The sequence below is a fragment of the Pseudorca crassidens genome, chromosome 4, assembly GCF_039906515.1.
Source record: "Pseudorca crassidens isolate mPseCra1 chromosome 4, mPseCra1.hap1, whole genome shotgun sequence".
Taxonomy (NCBI): Eukaryota; Metazoa; Chordata; class Mammalia; order Artiodactyla; family Delphinidae; genus Pseudorca; species Pseudorca crassidens.
Window position 1 is genome coordinate 138,362,895 of NC_090299.1, and position 24,401 is coordinate 138,387,295.

Below are 24,401 nucleotides of genomic sequence, written 5' to 3' on the forward strand. Positions count from 1 at the left end.
AGTAAACTTGACCATTTTGTATTTTTAAACATTGTTATTTAATGTTGACTAATTACTAATTTTATATGCTACTTATCAATGCTTTGCTCATAATTCTTCTAAATAGTTTTGGTTTATACTACAGTAATGATTTTTAATTTTTCCCCCACAGATAAAGCAAGTTTTCAATTTTGTTTACCATTCTCATTGCTATAGTTCATCAGCATGCCACAAAAGACAGTCAAGAGCTTCTCATTGGCGGGATCTGTTTTACTGCACAGTGACCTTAAATGGTCAATTACAATCTGTGCACCACCTGCTTGGTCAACTGCACTTCTGCCCTCATCTGTAAAACAAAGAGTCAAATTAAAAAGAAAAGAAAAAAGAAATGTACCTTACAATTTCAAATACAAAACATAACAGTTATTTCTTATTTAGTGAGTAAGTAGAAAATAAACCTAAGTAGGGCATTAAATATGACTTTTCGGAAAACAAAACAAATAAACATGGAAATGGGGGTGGGATGGGGAAAAGATACAATCACTTTTTAGGAGAAAAATGATTATTCTCATTGGTATCATATAGGAACCTAAAGAACTTCTGTGGGTCCTAAGATTTTATGACTATGACATGTGAAATATTCTGCCTCCTCTTTCACAGATGACAACTCTGTGTAAGAGAAAAAAATAGGAACTAATATTCCATTGGAATATTTTTTTTCTCAGCTTGGAAACCACTAAATGTATCTTTCCATCAGTGGTTTCAGTCAGTTATTACCAAAGATAACCATCTGCAACACAGTATAATTTTAGATTACAATATGTAATTCCTAAAGATTAGTACTAGGGTCTTTTACTGGCATTTTCAATAGCACATAAGCATGTTCCCTTTTTCAATTCTTAGTAGTTTGTGTTTCATTTTTCCTTATTCTCTCCATTCAAGAGCACACCAATATACTTCAACATTACAACCAGTGGTCAAATGGTCAGACATACCTTCTATTTATGTGTACACCTACACTACATAGAACAGATGTCATTTAATTGTTGGAACATATAAACTGCTTTAAAATACTTTCTAACCCTTGAACATAGAATTGGAAAGAGATGAAAGAAAGACTATGTCTTTCTAAATCTGACTTCCTTATATAAAATATGACAGACTCGGGCTTCCCTGGTGGCGCAGTGGTTGAGAGTCCGCCTGCTGATGCAGGGGACACGGGTTCGTGCCCCAGTCCGGGAAGATACCACATGCCGCAGAGCGGCTGGGTCCGTGAGCCATGGCCGCTGAGCCTGCGCGTCCGGAGCCTGTGCTCCGCAACGGGAGAGGCCACAACAGTGAGAGGCCCGCGTGCCGCAAAAAAAAAAAAAAAAAAAAAAAGACAGACTCTAGAACAGTGCTATCCAATAAAGATATGAGTGCCACAAATGTGAGATACCTACATAATTTAAATTTACTAGTAGCCACATTAAAAACATAAAAAGTGAAAAATTAGTTTTAGTAATATATTTTACTCAATTCAATATATCTAAAATACTGATCACTGCAATACACAATCAATATACAAATTATTAATGAAATATTTTACATCTCTGCTTTGTAATAAATCTTTGAAATCCAAGTGTATTTTATATTTTACACTTACAGTTCCATGTCAATTCAGACTAGCCACATTTCAATTGCTCAAGAGTCAAAATGCCTACTGGCTGCTATACTGGATCTTGCAGCTATAGAAGCACAACAGAAGGATCAGTAAAAGAAATGGCTCACAAAGGACTTAGAGCTATGAAATTAGTGAGTAAATGAAAGATTTTCATTTTCCTAATAAAAGAACTGAAACTAAGGTCATATCTTTATAACTGTTGCTGAACCATATTAGAAAATGAGGCAATACATATCATTTCCTGTGGTAGAAATACACACACACAACCTATATAGCAGGGCCTCATAAATACTAGCTTCATAATTTTGCAAAATTTTAAGGAAATCCATACTAAAATGAAACAAAACAGTTTTGTTCACTTAGGTTTTGTGTCACGTCCACTTGATTTTATTCTATGATTATACAGATGCAGAAAAGGACCCTATGCTAATTAGCTAATAAGATCACAGAAAATTCTTAAGTGCCAAGGTAGCTAGTCACATGAGCCAGCCAAGTACATTGGTCCTATCTCATTTAGAAATCTAATTTCTAAAGTTTTCTTTTCCAATAACATAAATGTAAATTATCTAAATTGTTGGGCAATTTGTAGGAGGATCATGTCAGAAAAAACTAAATATTAGGATGACAAATCTAAAGGTTCAGACCTTCAATACTATGCATATACAATATATATCCCATCCCTAAACTGCAAAGCTCAAATAGTTTTTGATTCTAACTGTTGAGTATATATGGGCTTTCAAAATATAAATCGTGTATGCTTAGAAAGCTAAGCTGGCTTCCTATCAACACTCAGGTATTCAATATTCAAAACATTAAATAATTCAATAAATTTTCATACAAATTTATTCAACAAATTTGGTCATCAAACTTAATAATGCAATAAATAAGAACGAAGCTACAATTAAAAGGCAAATTACCTACTTGTGTTTCAGAACCACAGTATTTCGCTTCCCTTCCTTTGCTTCCTTCTTCATTCCCTTCCTCCCTCCCTGCCCTGTTTGGACTACAAGATAGCTATGTGTTATCAAGGGTTGGCTGAAGAGCATAAGCTCAATTTCTACATTAGAAATTATTGATACATTATTACCAAATTTGAGAAGAAAAACAAAGCACATATAATAGAAGATATCTGACTCAAGGAGAATTTTATTAAAATATTTTAAAGAATCTGAAGATGCAAAGAAATAATAATGCTTTTTTTTTTACTGGAGTATAGTTGCTTTGCAGTGTTGTGTTCATTTATACTGTACAGCAAAGTGAATCAGCTATATGTATACATGTATCCCCTCTTTTTTGGATTTCCTTCTCATTTAGGTCACCACAGAGCATTGAGTAGAGTTCCCTACTCATTTAGGTCACCACAGAGAATTGAGTAGAGTGCTATAATGCTGTGTTCCTTTATTCTACCAAAACCAGTGAGTAAGTTTTTAAAGGCATCTTACAAATTATTTAAAATACATATTAGAACATCTGTCATTACACAAGTCCATATAAACTGTGTTTCCGCAGTAAAGGTAACCCTATAGCTTTGTTATATTAAAATGAGTATTATTGTTCACTTAAAAATAATTTCCAAAAGGTTCCTTATCCTAAACGTTCATATCCCCAAATGTAGGCTCACTTTTAACTCTTCTGATAATAAGTGACTTCTAATTTGTGAAGCATCCTGGGCTGTAACTTCTAGAAATATAATTTACGTTTTTATTTTCCATAATTATGAGGTATCCAACCACTGGGGAAAGTGCAGCCCACCAATTCTTTAAGCCCTGCTACATTCTTTAATGATGACCTGTCACACAAAGTAGTTACCAGCACAAATATGATCTTTCTTCACACTAGGTAAGAGCAGGGCTTTAAATCTAATGAGATACTGCACTTTAAATCTAACAGGTGGTATTACTCTTCAGTAGTCAAAAAGATATTCAGTAGCCAAAAGCAGGAAGCAATAAAATTTGTATGTCATGTTTAGTATGCCTCACAAATGAGAAAAAAATGAGAACAAGTTGGTATTCCATTACCAAGTACAAGTTATACGCTAAGGCTGAGGAAAGGACCTAAAAACAACCTCTGAATACAACTACCTGATGGGTTATAGTATATCCTACGTTCAGATTTGCTTGTATCTTTCCCCAAATACTTAGTACACAGCAGGCACTCAATATTTATGGAATGGATGGGGCCTTAGGGTAGATTTTGGTAAAGTATGATTCACCTTGGGGATGAGAGAGAGGGAGGGAGAGGGAGAGGTGAGAATGAAAATCATTTACTTCTTTTTTAATGTTTAAACCACCACAATATGGTTTGGCTTTGCTTTTTTTGAACTTTATTTGAATGAACTCATGTTATATTCATTCTTTTTGTGCCTTCTTACACTCAACAGTATGTTTATGAAATTCATCCACTCTGCTATATGCTTCTTTGCTGTACAATATTCATTATATGAACACATAGTAATTATTTGTCTATTCTTTTAGCTGATTATTACTTGGGTTGTTTTTAGGTTTGGGCTATTATTTATAATACCCAGGTGGTATTGTTGGTTCATAGAATCTGCACATCTTCCACTTTTTTAGATAATGACCAACAGGCTTCCAAAGCCAGTGTACATTCCCTCCAGCAGTGTGTGAGTTCCTGCTGCTTCACTCCTTCACTACCACTGGCATTCTATTTGATTTTTTTTTTTTTTTTTTGGCGGTACACGGGCCTCTCACTGCCGCGGCCTCTCCCGCCGCGGAGCACAGGCTCCGGACGCACAGGCCCAGCGGCCACGGCTCACGGGCCCAGCCGCTCCGCGGCATGCGGGACCCTCCCAGACCGGGGCACGAACATGCATCCCCTGCATCGGCAGGCGGACTCTCAACCACTGCACCTCTAGGGAAGCCCTCTATTTGATTTTTAAATCTGATGGGTGAGGTTGAATCTATTGCAGAATATACAGGAGCAGGTCTTTGCTGACAGTTTCCTTTTCTGTACATTCAATAAGACAGTTAATTTAGTTCAAGAGTATGTACATGGGGAAACAAACAGTTCACGTTGAGGGAGGGAGAAAAAGAGAGAGATAAATGGATGCATACATGCTAGAATTTGAAAGAAAAAAATGGAAAGAGAGCCAAGTAGCTACTAGAAGCTGACTATCAAGCCTGTGTAATAATATGACTGGATAAGCACAATTCTAGAACTTTTTTATACTCTTGCTTATGGAAAAGCCTTACAATAATATCAGCAAATACACTGTTGTTTTTTTTATCATTTCAATAATCACCAGCTTTCTGAAAGGAGAATTTAGAAGGATTAAATCTTTGAAAAGACTAAGGAGGAAGACTGGGGAAGCAGCACGGTGTTGGATGTCAAAGTGGCCCATAATTTGCAATAGCACATTTTATCTAAAATTTATTTTTAAAAATAATTTATTTTTATAATCTAAAAGTCTGTTTTTCCATGCTACCTTCCACTTTTGTGGTTTAAACATCACCTTTTTCATATTCTCAGAAATTCTCAGTATCATAATTCTATTTTTAAAGAATTATGCCTACATACATATTTGATATGTTTTCCTCCCACCCTCTACTTATTTGTATAATAACAAGATCTTCATTCCTTATGCATCCATCTGCTCAAACTACTTATTTCCCCCCAGAAGTAATAATCCTCTGTGACATCAGGAGTGGTTGCTGTGGTGATGATTATGACGTACCACCTCAGAAAATTATGAGAAATAAACTTCAGGAGCTGATCATACTAATAAGCTTTCATCTAAATTTTGTCAAAAATTAATATTGAAAAACACGAGAAAAGTATGTGTTGTGGAGATACTACTGAATAAATTATCTTTTGTGTTTTCAAAGAAGTTTTAGCAATTAAAGAGTTCCCTTTTAACATGTTACACTGTCATGGATTTGTGCACTGCCTCACTCACTCTGTTTTCTATAAAAGCATCCTGTACAAATGCTCTGTGTTAATCAACAATGCTGGCTGTGCACCGGCTGCACACACACATTACAGTAAGTGCTAGAGATTTGGCATAATTAAAGATGATATGGAGCATAAAGCTAACAAAGGCTCTTTAGGGTTACTGATGGCCAAAATAAAAGCTAAGGCTCCGAACACAGAGATAAAAATGACTTTTCTTGTACGTGTACTTTAGAGATAATACTATTATAAGTGAATTAAGAAGATAAATTATAAACCATATTTCATTTTTCTTATATTTCAATTCAGACTTTGCTTAAAGAAATTGTGATGATTAAATATCAGCCTTCTGAACTAAAACTTGGGAAATCTGAATTCCAATTCAACGTTCCCTCATTAAACACTAAAAAAGGTATATTGCAATACTTTTACCATGTAGTTCAGCAAGACAGTAGCACTATATTGGTGTCAATTGTGAATCTTTTTTAAAGATTCATTTCTGACAGGTTCTTGGGTATCTTTACCCCCAAAATCTTTTTAGGGTATCCATGAACTTAACAAATATCAAGATCAATCTACATTAAACAATAGCTGTCCAAAATGCAGGCTAAACGGAGAGAAGATGATAGGTAAAATCTATTTCACATATAATTGGTTAACAGATTAAAGAGGCATAGTACAATAACACAATTTTCATATCCGTATCAAAACTCACGGAGAGTCACACATCCATTCATTGACATCCACACTGAGAGTGAGAAATTTCCATATCTCTGAGAAAATGTGCTTTAACTAACAATAGAATCACAGCAAAGAATGAACAAATTACACCATCTTTTCTTTAACGCTGTAACACTTATATGCCTTATAAACAAGGACAAACCCTTAAACTATGCTGCACATCTTTTCACACATCCCTGTCACATCACCCATGATGAGCCGTCCAAATAGTCACAACTTTGACAAGTCCCTCCCTTTCCCAACTTCTGCATTCTTAACAGAAACCATGCATCCTACTTTCAGACAGAAAAGAGAAGACATCAGATACAATCTTTCCCACTTTTTCACCCTCTCCACTTATTAGACCTAGGATGATATGCAACTTTTCCCAATCACTTTCAGTATCTCATACTGTAATTGAAGTTCAGTTATAGCTATTTAAGGGTAAAGAAGATTTATTTTCAACAGGAAGTAACACTTCCCTTTTTAAGTAAATAAAGTTGTAGACATGTCATAAACTGAGGACCTGAAGGGAAAGAACATTTAATGATGAAGTCCTTGGACTAGTCCTGGTTGTTGGAGTAGAAATTAGAATGTTTTTGTTACCTAAAATTTGGAATGTTAAAATTAAGAATTTCAACAAGGCAAAGTAGAAGTTTTTAATATTTAAAAAAAACTGAGGTAATCACTCACTGAGTGATTATCACTGAGGTAATGACTTATAAAATAACTATAAGGTCTTTAAATTTGGGGTTTTGTTAAGATTGACCATAAGAAAGCCTCGTAACCTCTGTTGATGTCAGTTTCCTAATGTGGAAAAGGGGGGAAAGCAAGAGTAGAAGATGGTCAGACTTCTTTTTAGCTTTGACATTCTCTTATTCATTTCAGTTTCTACTTCTATTTCTGCTGTGTCCATGTGTGCACACAGGAAATACTTAACATATGCTGTGTAAGGTTTTTTAACGTGTTAAATTTTGCTATTTTAGCTTTCCAATAATTAATCATTATAATTCATGTACTTATTTAAATTTTTCCCAAGTAAATATTACTAGACACTATAAAGACCCTGGCAAATAAATCAGAAATTCTTTTTACAAGCTAAGTTAGAAAGCTGAGCTCTGAAAAATTATACTGTCTAGAAAGAATAATAATTTTTGATGTGCTTTTTCTTAGTGAACAAAAAAGTGATTCAGAATAGGTGCTTAAAGTCAAAACAAGTATAACTTAAGACCTTACTAGTATTGGTTTGGAAAAAGTGGTAACATTATAAAGATGCCACTTATTTTAATAACATTTATTTTAATAAGATAACATTTATTTTAATCACATTCTTCACGTCTTTCCTTCAGACTCTACTACTATGCCACTTTTAAACCTCCAAGAACAAATACTTTGTTATAACAGAATTTGAAAATGTGTAATATATACTAAACAAGGATCTTAATACAGCAGGCAACATAAATTAGACTCATATTAAATGCAGGTACACAAATACTATTCTGAGACTTTTTAGTCAATACTAAACTATAACTGAGATTAGAATCCTAGATTTTAAACTTCAAAGAGCCCATTAAGAGCCCTTTCATTTTCAGTGCATGCCAGCCACATGTGTTACAAAACTCAGATGTCTTAGATAACTAAATGAAAAATATTACTGAAAATCCCCAAACTATCACATTACTCAGTTAAGAAAATGATTGAATTTCTAAAGTTTTCCAGAATTCTGTATGAATAATGATCCAAATAAGGAGTAAATAGGATAAAGTTTGTAAATATTTTCATTAAAATGTGATTTAAAAAATGTTAGTCGCTATCTTTAAATTTACCTGAACTGAAAAGGAATCAAATATCAAATTTCTTCTTATAAACTTCAAACACAAATTTATGACACACAGATTTACTCATGAGCATATGCTTAGCCTGCCATTTAGGTTCAGTAGTTTAATATCTTTATCTGAGATAACACTACTGATAAAGGAGTCTGCTTTTGAGACACTGACATCATTCCTGCTTATTATGGGTTGAACTGTATCTCCCAAAAATATATGTTCAAGTCCTAACTCCCAGTACCTCAGACTTTATTTGGAAACAGGTTCATTGAAGAGAGTTTAGTTAAGATGAGGTCATACTGTAGTAGGGTGGGTCTCCAATCCAATATGGCTAGTATTCTTATAAGAAGAAGAGAGAGACGCAGAGAGGAGAATGCCATGTGAAGACATGAAAACACAAATGGAGAAGACAGCCATGTGAAGATAACAGCAGAGACTGGAGTTTGCTGCCACAAGCCAAGGAACTCCAGATGCCACCAGAAGCTAGGAAGAAGCAAAAAAAAAAAAAAAAAAAGTCCTCCTTGCCTACAGGTTTAAAGGGAGCATGGCCCTGCTTGACACCTTGATTTTGAAGTTACAGCCTCCACAACTATAAAATAATAAATTTGTGTTGTTTTAAGCCACCAGTTAGTGGAACTTCATTACAGCATCCCCAGGAAACTAATACACTTCTTTACATAAACAATGTGAAATGTTCAAGCTTCATATTAAAAAAAGAATATTTGACATTAAGTAAGCCTATACTATATATTCAGGTTTTATAAATCTCACAGAAACTACAGTTTTCAGATTACTAACAATAATATTTCTCAAGTATAATTAATACAAGACTTTATTTAATCAATAATACAAGACATTATATTATTTAATCAATTAATATAGAGCTTGAATTATTTACTTACCTATTTAATTACTTAATCACATGTAGCAACTGTGATATGGGTACAACCAATGGAAAATTACAGCTTCTTTCCTCACTACTTAATCTACTTTGAATTTCTTTCTACTTAGAACCAAAATGTTTCAAAATGGGTTTTGCTTCATAGATAAATAGTAACAGTGATGGATGTCCAGCATGGTGCTTATCAATAATAGTCTACTGTTGGGAGAAGAACAAGAGTACGGAGAGAATCTCTCTGTGGAACAGGCAGGCATGAATGGCTAAAGTCTGAAGAGAGCAGGAACACTAAAAAAAGTCCTCTAGTACGCCTACTCTAAGCACAAGGTAGGAAGAGCCAACTACTAAAGTTCTGAAGACTACCGCACTGAAGTAAAGTTAGCAACAGCAAAACATGAACCCAGCTCAACTTCTGACTAGATTGGCTGGTCCTCCACCCCATACTAACTGCCTGAAATAAAAGGAAGTGTGCTACTTCCAGAGATTAAATATTGTTAATTTCAGTCTCTAGTGTTTTTCTACACACAATGTCCATCATTCAATACAAAATTAAGAGATACCTTTTAAAAAGGAAGGAAAAAATAATTCACTGTCAAGAGATAAATCGATCATCAGAATGAGACTTCATAGGTGACTAAGATGTTAGAACTATCAAAAAGGGACTTTAAAATAATCATGATTCATATATTAAAGAATTTAGTAGAAAAAGTGAATATCTGTGAACACGTGGAATTTTGTAGAGAAACAGAAATTATAAGAGTTAAATGCAGATGTTATAATGAAAAACATTATCAAAGATAAAGAATTATTTCAAAAGGTTGAGCAGTAGACTCAACAAAATGAAGGAAAGACTCAGTGAACTTGTAGATCAACAGAAATAAAAATTAAAACACAAAGAGACAAAAAAGAGTGGGGGAAATCCCAAAGCACATACAAGCTGAAAGAAAATAGCAAAGGGTCTAACTTGAGTATAACTGGAATCTCAGAAGGAGAAAAGATTGAGAACATGGTAGAAGAAAATTTAAACAGTTAACAGCTGAAAAATTTCCAAAAATAATGAAAGACACCATGCCACAAATCTGTGAACTTTAGGGACCCTCCCCCTCCCCAGCAAAGAAAAGAAAACAAAAATACACACCAAATAGTCAAGCTGCTGAAAAATCAAAGAAAAAGAGAATCTTTGAAGGCAGCAAGAGGGAAAAAATAGAAATATTTATATTTGGAATAGCAAAAATAAGAATACAGCAGACTTCTTATCCAAAACTATGCAAGCTAAAAACCAATGGAATAACATCTTTGAAGTATTGAAAGAAAAAAAAAACCTGTTAACAAAACAGATTTTCAGGCAGAAGGTGTAAAATACTACACAAAAATTTGAATGTATCCAAAGAAACAATGAATGATAAATATGACAAAAATCAAAGTAAATATAAAAATTTTTTCTCCTGTTTTTAAAAATACCTGTCAAGAGAGATTGGTTCAATATGGCGGACCAGAAGGATGTGCACACACTCCCTCTTGCGAGAGCACTGGAATCACAACTAACTGCTGAACAATCATTGATAGGAAGACACTGGAACTCACCAAAAAAGATACCCCACACCCAAAGACAAAGGAGAAGCTGCAACGACACAGTAGGAGGGGCTCAATCACAATAAAATCAAATCCCATAACCACTGGGTGAGTGACACACAAACTGGAGAACAATTATACAACAGAAGTGCACCCACAGCAGTGAAAGCTCTGAGCCCCATGTCAGGCTTACCAACCAGGGGATCTGGGAATGGGAGGAGAAATTCCCAGAGAATCAGACTTTGAAGGCTAGCAGGATTTGATTGCAGGACTTCAACAAGACTGGGGGAAACAGAGACTCTACTCTTGGGGAGCACACACAAAGTAGTGTGCGCATCAGGGCCCAGGGGTAAGAGGCAATGACCCCACAGGAGACTGACCCTGTTAGTACCTGTTAGTGTTGGAGGCTCTCCTGCAGATGTGAAGGGTGGCTGTGGCTCATTGCGGGGACAAGGACACTGGCAGCAGAAGTTTTGGGAAGTACTCCTTGGCGTCAACCCTCCAGGGGTCTGCCATTACCCCACCAAAGAGCCTGTAGGCTCCAGTGCTGGGCCGCCTCAGGTCAAACAACCAACAGGAAGGAAACTAAACCCCACCCATTAGGAGACAAGGAGATTAACGTTTTACTGAGCTCTGCCCACCAGAACAACACCCAGTTCTACCCACCACCAGTCCCGCCAATCAGGAAGCTTTCAAAAGACTCTTAGATAGCCTCATCCACCAGAGGGCAGACAGCAGATGCACAGAGAACTACAATCCTGCAGTCTGAGGAACAAAAACCGCATTCACAGAGAGAGAGACAAAATGAAAAGGCAGAGGACTATGTACCAGATGAGGGAACAAGATAAAACCCCAGAAAATAAGTAAATAAAGTGGAGATAAGCAACATTCCAGAAAAAGAATTCAGAATAATGATGGCGAAGATGATCCAGGACCTTAGAAAAAGAAAAGAGGCAAAGATCAAGAAGATGCAAGAAATGTATAATAAAGACCTAGAAGAATTAAAGAAAAAGCAAACAGAGATGAAAAATACAATAACTGAAATGAAAAATATACTAGAAGGAATCAATAGCAGAATAACTGAGGCAGAAGAATGGATAAGTGACCTGGAAGACACAATGGTGGAATTCACTGAAGCAGAACAGAATAAAGAAAAAAGAATGAAAAGAAATGAAGAGAGCCTAAGAGACCTCTAGGACAACATTAAACGCAACAACAGTCACATAATAGGGTTCCCAAAAGAAGAGAGAGAAAGGACCTAAGAAAATATTTGAAGAGATTCGTGTCAAAAACTTCCTAACATGGGAAAGGAAATAGCCACCCAAGTCCAGGAAGCGCAGAGAGCCCCAGGCAGGATAAACCGTAGGAGAAACACGCTAAGACACAGAGTAATCAAACTGACAAAAATTAAAGTCAAAGAAAAATTATTAAAAGCAACAAGAGAAAAAGGACACATAACAAACAAGGGAACTACAATAAGGTTAACAGCTGATTTCTCATCAGAAACTCTACAAGCCAGAAGGGAGTGGCACAATATATTTATTTATTTGTAACATCTTTTTTAGAATATAATTGCTTTACAATGGTGCATTAGTTTATGGTTTATAACAAAGTGAATCAACTATACATATACATATATCCCCATGTCTCTTACCCTTGCATCTCCCTCCCTCCCACCCTCCAAATCCCACTGCTCTACATGGTCCACAAAGCACCGAGCTGATCTCCCTGTGCTATGTGGCTGCTTCTTACTAGCTACTGGTTTTACATTTGGTAGTGTATATATGTCCATGCCAATCTCTCACTTTGTCCCAGCTTACCCTTCCCCCTCCCGGTCTCCTCAAGGCCACACTCTACGTCTGCATCTTTATCCCTGTCCTGCCCCAAGGTTCTTCATAACCATGTTTTTTTCTAAGATTTCATATATATGTGTTAGCATACAGTATTGATTTTCTCCTTCTGACTTAGTTCACTCTGTATGACAGAACATAGGTCCATCCACCTCACTACAAATAACTCAATTTCGTTTCTTTTTATGACTAATATTCTATTGTATATATTTGCCACATCTTCTTTATCCATTCATCTGTCAATAGACACTTCAGTTGCTTCCATGTCCTGGCTATTGTAAATAGAGCTGCAATGAACATTGTGGTACATGACGTATGGTTTTCTCAGGGTATATGGCCAGTAGTGGCGTTACTGGGTCATACGGTAATTCTATTTTTAGTTTCTTGAGGAACCTCCATACTGTTCTCCATAGTGGCTGTATCAATGTACATTCCCACCAACAGTGCAAGAGGGTTCCCTTTTCTCCACAACTTCTCCGGCATTTATTGTTTGTAGATTTCTTTGATGATGCCCATTTTGACTAGTGTGAGATAATATCTCATTGTAGTTTTTTTTTTTTGGCGGTATGTGGACCTCTCACTGTTGTGGACTCTCCCGTTGTGAGCACAGGCTCCGGATGCACAGGCTCAGCGGCCATGGCTCACAGGCCCAGCCACTCTGTGGCATGTGGGATCTTCCCGGACCGGTGCATGAACCCGTGTCCCCTGCATCGGCAGGCAGACTCTCAACCACTGTGCCACCAGAGAAGCCCCTCATTGTAGTTTTGATTTGCATTTCTCTAATGATTAATGATGTTGAGCATTTTTTCAAGTGTTTGTTGGCAATCTGTGTATCTTCCTTGGAGAAATGTCTATTTAGGTCTTCTGCCCAGTTTTGGATTAGGTTGTTTGTTTCTTTCATATTGAGCTGAATGAGCTGCTTGTGAATTTTGGAGATTAATCCTTTGTCAGTTGCTTCATTTGCAAATATTTTCTCCCATTCTGAGGTTTGTCTTTTCATCTTGTTTATGGTTTCCTTTGCTGTGCAAAACCTTTTAAGTTTCATTAGGTCCCATTTGTTTTTATTTCCATTTCTCTAGGAGGTGGGTCAAAAAGGATCTTGCTGTGATTTATGTCATAGAGTGATGATCTGCCTATGTTTTCCTCTAAGAGTTTCATAGTGTCTGGCCTTACATTTAAGTCTTTAATCCATTTTGAGTTTATTTTTGTGTATGGGGTTAGGGGGTGTGCTAATTTCATTCTTTTACATGTAGCTGTCCGGTTTTCCCAGCAACACTTATTGAAGAGACTGTCTTTTCTCCATTGTACAGTCTTAACTACTTTATCAAAAATAAGTAGACCATATGTGCATAGGTTTATCTCTGGGCTTCCTATCCTGTTCCATTGATCTACATTTCTGTTTTTGTGCCAGTACCATACTATCTTGATTACTGCAGCTTTGTAGTATAGTCTGAAGTCTGGGAGCCTGATTCCTCCAACTCCGTTTTTCTTTCACAAGATTGCATTAGCTACTCGGGATCTTTTGTGTTTCCATACAAATTGTGAAATTTTTTGTTCTAGTTCTGTGAAAAATGCCAGTGGTAGTTTGATAGGGATTGCAATGAATCTGTAGATTGCTTTGCGTAGTATAGTCATTTTCACAATGTTGATTCTTCAGATCCAAGAACATGGTATATCTCTCCATCTATTTGTATCACCTTTAATTTCCTTCATTAGTGTCTTATACTTTTCTGCATATAGGTCTTTTGTCTCCTTAGCTAGGTTTATTCCTAGGTATTTTATCCTTTTTGTTGGAATGGTAAATGGGAGTGTTTCCTTAATTTCACTTTCAGATTTTTATCACTAGTGTATAGGAATGTAAGACATTTCTGTGCATTAATTTTGTATCTTGCTACTTTAACAAATTCATTGATTAGCTCTAGTAGTTTTCTGGTAGCATCTTCAGGATTCTCTACATATAGTATCAAGTCACCTGCAAACAGTGACAGCTTTACTACTTTTCCAATTTGGATTCCTTTTATTTCTTTTTCTTCTCTGATTGCAGTAGCTAAAATTTCCAAAACTATGTTCAATGATAGTAGTGAGAGTGGGCAACCTTGTCTTTTTCTTGATCTTAGTGGAAATGCTTTCAGTTTTTCAGCATTGAGGATGATGTTGGCTGTGGGTTTGTCATATATGGCCTTTATTATGTTGAGGTAAGTTCCCTCTATGCCTACTTTCTGGAGGGTTTTTATCATAAATGGGTGTTGAATTTTGTAGAAAGGATTTTCTGCATCTATTGAGATGAGCATATGGTTTTTATTCTTCAGTTTGTTAATATGGTGTATCACATTGATTGATTTGCGCATATGGAAGAATCCTTTGCATTCCTGGGATAAACCACACTTGATCGTGGTGTATGATCCTTTTAATGTGCTGTTGGATTCTGTTTGCTAATATTTTGTTGAGAAGTTTTGCATCTCTGTTAATCAGTGATATTGGCCTGTAGTTTTCTTTCATTGTGACATCCTTGTCTGGTTTTGGTATCAAGGTGATGTTGGCCTTGTAGAATGAGTTTGGGAGTGTTGCTCCCTCTGCTATATTTTGGAAGAGTTTGAGAAGGATAGGTGTTAGCTCTTCTCTAAATGTTTGATAGAATTTACCTGTGAAGCCATCTGGTCCTGGGCTTTTGTTTGTTGGAAGATTTTTAATCACAGTTCCAATTTCAGGGCTTGTGATTGGTCTGTTTATATTTTATATCTCTTCCGGCTTCAGTCTCGGAAGGTTGTGCTTTTCAAAGAATTTGTCCATTTCTTCCAGGTTGTCCATTTTATTGGCATATACTTGCTTGACGTAATCTCACATGATCCTTTGTATTTCTGCAGTGTCAGCTGATACTTCTCCTTTTTCTTTCCTAATTCTGTTGATCTGAGTTCTCCCTTGTTTTCCTGAGAAGACTGGCTAATGGTTTACCAATTTTATTTATCTACTCGAAGAAACAGCTTTTAGTTTTATTGATCTTTGCTAATCTTTCCTACACTTCTTTTTCATTTAGGTCTGATCTGATTTTTATAATTTCTATCCTTCTGCAAACTTTGAGGTTTCTTTGTTCTTTCTCTAATTGCTTTAGGTGTAGGATTACATTGTTTATGTGAGATTTTTCTTCTTTCTTGAGATAGGAGTGTATTGCTATAAACCTCCCTCATAGAACTGCTTTTGCTGCATCCCATAGGTTTCGGGTCTTCGTGTTTTCATTGTCATTTGTTTATAGTATTTTTTGATTTCCTCTTTTATTTCTTCAGTGATCTCTTGGTTATTCACTAGTGTATTGTTTAGCCTCCATGTGTTTGTAATTTTTACAGCTTTTTTTCCTCTAATTGATATCTAGGCTCATAAGCATTGTGGTTGGAAAAGATACTCGATACGATTTCAATTTTCTTAAATTTAACAAGGCCTGATTTGTGACCCAGGATATGATCTATCCTGGAGAATGTTCCATGAGCACTTGAGAAGAAAGTGTATTCACTTGTTTTTGGATGGAATGTCCTATAAATATCAATTAAGTCCATCTTGTTTAATGTATCATTTAAAGCTTGTGTTACTTATTTTCATTTTGGATGATCTGTCCATTGTTGATAGTGGGGTGTTAAAGTACTATGATTGTTACTGTCAATTTCCCCTTTTATGGCTGTTAGTATTTGCCTTATGTATTGAGGTGCTCCTATGTTGGGTGCATAGATATTTTACAACTTATATCTTCTTCTTGGATTGATCCCTTGAACATTATGTAGTGTCCTTCTCTGTCTCTTGTAATACTCTTTATTTTAAAGTCTGTTTTGTCTGATATGTGAATTGCTACTCCAGCTTTCTTTTCATTTCCATTTGCATGGAATATCTTTTCCATCCCCTCACTTTCAGTCTGTATGTGTCTCTAGATCTGAAGTGGGTCTCTTGTATAGAGCATATATACGGGTCTTGATTGTGTATCCATTCAGCCAGTCTATGTCTTTTGCTTGGAGCATTTAATCCATTTACATTTAAGGTAATTTTCGATATGTATGTTCCTATTACCATTCTCTTAATTGTTTGGGGTTTGTTATTGTAGGTCTTTTCCTTCTGTTGTGTTTCCTGCCTAGAGCATTTGTTGTAAAGCTGGTATGGTGCTGCTGAATTGTCTTAGCTTTTGCTTGTCGAATCTGAATGAGATCCTTGCTGGGTAGAGTAATCTTGGTTCTAGTTTTTTCCCTTTCATCACTGGCAGAGTTTCTACTGAAAGATCAGCTGTTAACCTTGTGGGGATTCCCTTGTGTGTTATTTGTTGTTTTTCCCTTGCTGCTTTTAACATTTTTTCTTTGTATTTAACGTTTGATAGTTTGTTTAATACGTGTCTTGGCGTGTTTCTCCTTGGATTTATCCTGTCGGACTCTGCGCTTCCTGGACTTGATGAACTATTTCCTTTCCCATATTAGGGAAGTTTTCAACTGTAATCTCTTCAAATATTTTCTCCATCCTTTTGTTTTTCTCTTCTTCTTCTGGGCCCCCTATAATTCGAATGTTGTTGCGTTTAATGTTATCCCAGAAGTCTCTAACAGTGTCCTCAATTCTTTCCATTCTTTTTTCACTATTGTGTCCTGCAGTAGTTATTTCCACTATTTTATCTTCCTCGTCACTTACCTGTTCTTCTGCCATTGATTCCTTCTAGGGAATTTTTAACTTCATTTATTTTGTTATTCGTCACTGTTTGCTCTTTAGTTCTTCTAGGTCCTTGTTAAACGTTTCTTGTATTTTGTCCATCCTATTTCCAAGATTTTGGATTATGTTTACATTATTCTGAAATCTTTTTCAAGTAGACTACCTATTTCCTCTTCATTTGTTTGGTCGGGTGGGTTTTTAACTATCTGCTGTGTGTCTGTCTTTTCATTTTGCTTAACTTACTGTGTTTGGGGTCTCCTTTTGGCATGCTGCAGGTTTGTAGTTCCCGTTGTTTTTGCTATCTGCCCCCAGTGGCTAAGGTTGGTTCAGTGTGTTGTGTAGGCTTCCTGGTCGAGGGGACTAGTGCCTGTGTTCTGGTGGATGAGGCTGCACTTGTCTTTCTGGTGGGCAGGTCCACATTTGGTGGTGTGTTTTGGGGTGTCTGTGACCGTACCATGATTTTAGGCAGCCTCTCTGCTAATGGGTGGGGTTGCGTTCCTGCCTTCCTAGTTGTTTGACATAGGGTGTCCAGCACTGTACCTTGCTGGCTGTTGAGTGGAGCTGGGTCCTGGCATTAAGATGGAGATATCTGAGAGATTTTCACCATTTGATATTACATGGAGCTCGGAAGTCTCTGGTGGACCAATGTCCTGTGGTGGAGCAATGTCAGCTCTCCCACCTCAGAGGCACAGGCCTGAAGCCTGGCTGGAGCACCAAGACCCTGTCATCCACACGGCTCAGAATAAAAGGGAGAAAAAAAGAAAGAAAGAAAAAATAAAATAAAATTATTAAAATAAAAATTACTAAAAATTAAAAAAAATTTTAAATAAAAAAAAGAAAGAAGCAACTAAACCAAAAAACAATCCACCAATGATAACAAGTGCTAAAAAGTATACTAAAAAAATAAAGCGGACAGAACCCTAGGCCAAATGGTAAAAGTAAAGCTATACAGACAAAAATCACACACGGAAGCATATACATACACACTCAGAAAAAGAGAAAAAGGAAAAAAATATATATATCATTGCTCCCAAAGTCCACTGCCTCAATTTGGGATGATTCGTTGTCTATTCAGGTATTCCACAGATGCAGGGTACATTCAGTTGATTGTTGAGATTTAATCCGCTGCTTCTGAGGCTGCTAGGAGAGATTTCCCTTTCTCTGTTCGCACAGCTCCTGGGGTTCAGCTTTGGATTTGGCCCCGCCTCTGCGTGTCAGTCACCTGAGGGCGTCTGTTCTTCGTTCAGACAGGATGGGGTTAAAGTAGCAGCTGATTAAGTGGCTCTGGCTCACTCAGGCCGGGAGGAGGGAAGCGTATGGAATACAGGGCACCTGTGGCGGCATAGGCCAGCGTGACGTTGCACCAACCTGAAGTATGCCATGTGTTCTCCCGAAGAAGTTGTCCCTGGATCATGGGACCCTGGCAGTGGCAGGCTGCACAGGCTCCCGGGAGGGGAGGTGTGGATTGTGACCTGGGCTTTCACACAGGCTTCTTGATGGCTTCAGCAGCAGCCTTAGTGTTTCATGCCTGTCTTTTGGGCCTGCGCTGATAGCCATGGGCCGCACCCATCTCTGGAGCTCGTTTGGGTGGCGCTCTTAATCCCCTCTCCTCACACACCGCGAAACAAAGAGGCAAGAAGTCGTCTCTTGCCTATTCGGCAGCTCCAGACTTTTTCCTGGACTCCCTCCCGGCTAGCTGTGGTGCACTAGCTCACTTCAGGCTGTATTCACGCAGTCAATTCCAGTCCTCTCCCTGGGATCTGACCTCCGAAGCCCGAGCCTCAGCTCCTAGCCCCCACCTGTCCCGGTGGGTGAGCAGACAAGCCTCTCGGGTTGGTGAGTGCTGGCCAGCACCGATCCTCCATGGGGGAATCTCTTTGCTTTGCCCGCTGCATCCCTGTTGCTGTGCTCTCTTCCGTGGCTCTGAAGCTTATCCCCTTCGCCACCAGTCTCTGCCTGCAAAGGGGCTTCCTGGTGTGTGGAAACCTTTCCTCCTTCAGCACTCCCTCCCAGAAGAGCAGGTCCCATCTCTATGCTTTTGTGTCTGTTTTTCCTTTTGCCCTACCCACGTACGTGGGCAGATTCTTGCATTTTGGAAGGTGTGAGTTCTTCTGCCGGCTTTCAGTAGGTGTTCTGTAGGGGTTTGTCCACATGTAGATGTATTTCTGATGTATTTGTGGGGAGGAAGGTGATCTCCACGTCTTATTCTTCCGGCACGATATATTTAAAGTGATGAAAGGGAAGAATCTGCAACCAAGATTATGCTACCCGGCAAGGATCTCATTCACATTTGATTGAGAAATCAAAAGCTTTACAGACAAGCAAAAGCTAAGAGAGTTCAGAACCACCTAACCACCTCTACAAGAAATGCTAAAGGAGCTTCTCTAAGTGGGGAACAGAAGAGAAGAAATGGACCTACAAAAACAAATCCTAAACAATTAAGAAAATGGTAAGAGGAACATATATATCGATAATTACCTTAAATGTGAATAGATTAAATATTCCAACCAAAAGACACAGGCTGGTTGAATGGATACAAAAACAAGACCCAAATATATCCTGCCTACAAGAGACCCACTTCGGACCTAGGGACACACAGAGACTGAAAGTGAGGGGATGGAAAAAGATATTCCATGGAAATCAAAAGAAAGCTGGAGTAGCAATACTCATATTGGATAAAATAGACTTTAAAATAGAGAATGTTACAAGATACAAGCAAGGACACTACATAATGATCAAGGGATCAATCCAAGAAGAGATAACAATTACAAATCTATATGCACCCAACACAGGAGCACCTCAATACATAATGCAAATGCTAACAGCTATAAAAGAGGAAATTGACCGTAACACAATAATAGTGGGGGACTTTAACACCTCACTTACACCAATGTACAAATCACCCATATATTTAATAAGGAAACACAAGCTTTAAATGACACAATAGACCAGATAGATTTAATTGATATTTATAGGACATTCCATCCGAAAACACCAGATTACACATTCTTCTCAAGTGCACATGGAACACTCCCCAGCACAGATCACATCTTGGTTCACAAATCAAGCCTTGGTAAATTTAAGACAACTGAAATCATATCAAGCATCTTTTCCGATCACAATGCTATGAGATTAGAAATCAATAACAGGGAAAGAAAAACAAACATATGGAAGATAACCAATACGTTATTTAATAACCAAGAGAGCACTGAAAAAATCAAACAGGAAATCAAAAAATACTAGATATAAATGACAACAGAAACACAATGTTCCAAAACCTATGGGATGCAGCAAAATCAGTTCTAAGAGGGAAGTTTATAGCAATACAATCCTACCTCAGGAAACAAGAACAATCTCAAATAAAAAATCTAAGCTTACACCCAAAGGAACTCCAGAAAGAAGGACAAACAAAACCCAAAGTTCGCAGAAGGAAAGAAATCATAAAGATCAGAGCAGAAATAAATGAAAAGAAACAAAGAAAACAATAGCAAAGATCAATAAAACTAAAAGCTGGTTCTTTGAGAAGATAAACAAAATTGATAAACCTTTAGCCAGACTCATCAAGAAAAAAGAGGGAGGGTCAAATCAATAAAATTAGAAATGTAAAATAAGAAGTTATAGCGGACACCGCAGAAATATAAAGCATCATAAGAGACTACTACAAGCAACTCCATGCCAATAAAATGAACAACCCGGAAGAAAGGGACAAATTGTTAGAAAGGTATAACCTTCCAAGACTGAACCAGGAAGAGATAGAAAATATGAACAGGGCAATCACAAGTAATGAAATTGAAACTATGATTAAAAGTCTTCCAACAAACAGAAGTCCAGGACCAGATGGCTTCACAAATGAATTTTATCAAACATTTAGAGAAAAGCTAACACCCATCCTTTTCAAACTCTTCCAAGAAAATGCAGAGGAAGGAACACTTCCAAAGTCATTCTATGAGGCCACCATCACCCTGGTACCAAAACCAGACAAAGATATCACAGAGAAAGAAAACCACAGGCCACTATCACTGATGAACATAGATGCAAAAATCCTCACCAAAATACTAGCAAACAGAATCCAGCGACACATTAAAAGGATCATACACCATGATCAAGTGAAATTTATCCCAGGGATGCAAGGATTCTTCAATATATGCAAATGAATGAATGTGATACACCATATTAACCAACTGAAGAATAAAAACCATATGATCATCTCAATAGATGCAGGAAAACCTTTTGACAAGATTCATTACCCATTTATGATAAAAACTCTCCAGCAAGTGGGCATAGAGGGAACCTACCTCAACATAACGAAGGTCAAAGGCCCACAACAAACATCATTCTCAATGGTGAAAACTGAAAGCATTTCCTTTAAGATCAGGAAGAAGACAAGGATGTCCACTCTTATTCGACATAGTTTGGAAGTTCTAGCCACGCCAGAGAAAATAAATATATAAAAGGAATACAAATTGGAAAAGAAGAAGTAAAACTGTCACTGCTTGCAGATTACATAATATTATATATAGAGAATCCGAAAGATGCCACCAGAAAACTACTAGAGCTAATCAATAAATCTCATAAAGTTGCAGGATACAAAATTAAGGCACAGAGATTTCTTGCATTCCTATACATTAACAACAAAAGATCAGAAAGAGAAGTTAAGGAAACAATCCCATTCACTACTGTAACAAAAAGAATAAAATACCTAGAAATAAACCTACCTAAGGTGGTAAAAGACCTGTACTCAGAAAACTGTAAGACACTGATGAAAGAAATCAAAGATGACACAAACAGATATACCATGCTCTTGGATTGGAAGAATCAATACTGTGCAAATGACTATACTACCCAAAGCAATCTACAGATTCAATGCAATCCCTATCAAATTACCAGTGGCATTTTTTACAGAAGTAGAACAAAAAAATCCTAAACTTTGTATGGAGACACAAAAGACCCCAAATAGCCAAAGGAATCTTGAGTGGAAAAAATGGATCTGGAGGAATCAGACTCTCTCACTTCAGACTATACTACAAAGCTACAGTAATCAAGACAATCTGGTACTGGCACAAAAACAGAAATATAGATCAATGGAACAGGATAGAAAGTCCAGAGATAAATCCATGCACCTATGGTCAACTAATCTACAACAAAGGAGGCAAGGATATACAATGGAGAAAAGACAGTCTCCTTAATAAGTGGTGCTGAGAAAACTGGACAGCTACATGTAAAACAACGAAATTAGAACACTGCCTAACACTATAGACAAAAATAAACTCAAAATGGATTAAAGACCTAAATGTAAGACTGGACAGTATAAAACTCTTAGAGGAAATCATAGGAAGAACACTCTTTGACATAAATCACAGCAAGATCTTTTTGACCCACCACTGAGAGTAATGGAAATAAAACCAAAAATAAACAACTGGGACCTAATGAAACTTGAAAGCTTTTGCACAGCAAAGGAAACTATCAACAAGATGAAAAGACAACTATCAGAATGAGAGAAAATATTTGCAAACAAATCAATGGACAAAGGATTAACCTCCAAAATATACAAACAGCTCATGCAGCTCAATACTGAAATAACAACTCAATCAAAAAATGGGAAGAAGACCTAAACAGACATTTCTCCAAAGAAGACATACAGATGGCCAAGAGCCACATGAAAAGCTGCTCAAGATCACTAATTATTAGAGAAATGCAAATCAAAACTACAATGAGGTATCACCTCACACCAGTTAGAATGGACATCATCAGAAAATGTACCATCAACAAATGCTGGAGAGGGTGTGGAGAAAAGGGAACCCTCTTGCACTGTTGGTGGGAATGTAAATTGATACAGCCACTATGGAGAACAGTATGGAGATTCCTTAAAAATATATATATATAATATTATCATATGTCCCAGTAATCCCACTACTGGACATATACCCAGAGAAAACCATAATTCAAAAAGACACATGCACCCCAATGTTCACTGCAGCACTATTTACAATATCTAGGTCATGGAAGCAACCTAAATGTCCATCGACAGACGAATGGATAAAGAAGATGTGGTACATATATACAATGGAATATTACTCAACCATAAAAAGGAACGAAATTGGGTCATTTACAGAGACGTGGATGGATCTAGAGACTGTCATACAGAGTGAAGCAAGTCAGAAAGAGAAAAACAAATATTGTATATTAACGCATATATGTGGAATGTATAAAAATGATACAGATGAACCAGTCTGCAAGGCAGAAATAGAGATACATATGTAGAGAACAAACGTATGGACACCAAGCGGGGAAAGCTGAGAGGGAGGCGATGAATTGGGAGATTGGGATTAACATATATCCACTAATATGTATAAAACAGATAACTAAGACGAACCTGCTGTATAAAAATATAAATAAATAAATGTACAATGAAAAAAATAAAAAACCGCAAAGGATCCAGACTCAGTATGTCATATGGTTCCTTCTGCTTTTAACATGAATTTTTTGTTCAGTGTAATAAATTCTTTCCCAAAAGGAACTGTGTAAAGTATCAACATAATTAACAACAATATATTGTGGGATTTCTAACATGTAAAAACAACATACATGACAATAATAGCACAACGAATGGGAGGAAGGAATTGGAATTATATAGTTGTAAGGTTATTAAACTATATGTGACATAATATAGTATTTGATGGTAAATTGTGATTAAGTTAAAGATGTATGTATGGGCAACCACTAAAGAATTAAAAAGAGGTATAAGAAGTCAATCATGAAGACAAATGACAGAAATTAGTATTGCCCAATTTATCCAAGGAAACTTACACATTCAATTATAGAATAGGTACTTATTAATATTAACTTAGCCTTTATGTCAGACAGTGTGGATATCAACAGGAATATAAGAAGCCTCTTCTTTTACAGAGTTTCTATTTCAGTAAGAAAGACAGAATAGTAGACAATAAAAGCTTCAATACAGTTTTTTACAGCATGTTATGGAAGCACAGATAAGAGAATATATACATGTTCGGGAGGAACAGATGGAGAAAAAAGGAGAAAGGAAGTTTATATAAAACTTCACAGAAATTAAATTTCATGATAAACATAAGTGTAGTCACCTAAGACCTGTAAATTATGAATCCATAATAATAGGTATATTTCTACAGTAAAATTACAGTTTTCTCTAGCTCACCTGTAATCTAAGTTAATCACTATTTAAAAGGAGTAACAGTTCCTTAAACTACTAATTAATGGCATAAATTACATGCTCAGTTTAATCAAGGTATTTTAAGACCTGGGGCCAAATTAGCATTAATTCCCTGCATTTA

The 24,401-nt window shown here is 36.8% G+C and overlaps 1 protein-coding gene across 5 annotated transcripts in view; it reads right to left on the reverse strand.

Annotated features, from left to right (window-relative positions):
• Positions 1–24,401, reverse strand: part of RAP1GDS1 (Rap1 GTPase-GDP dissociation stimulator 1) — a 258,664-nt gene that overhangs the window by 53,752 nt on the left and 180,511 nt on the right. For 4 of the 5 annotated variants that reach the window (XM_067736915.1, XM_067736914.1, XM_067736911.1 and 1 more), the window contains exon 5: positions 179–325. The exons of the other annotated variant lie outside the window; for it this stretch is intronic. In XM_067736915.1, the coding sequence (XP_067593016.1) occupies positions 179–325 (147 nt within the window). The remainder of the gene's footprint in view (positions 1–178; positions 326–24,401) is intronic. 5 annotated transcript variants of the gene reach the window in all.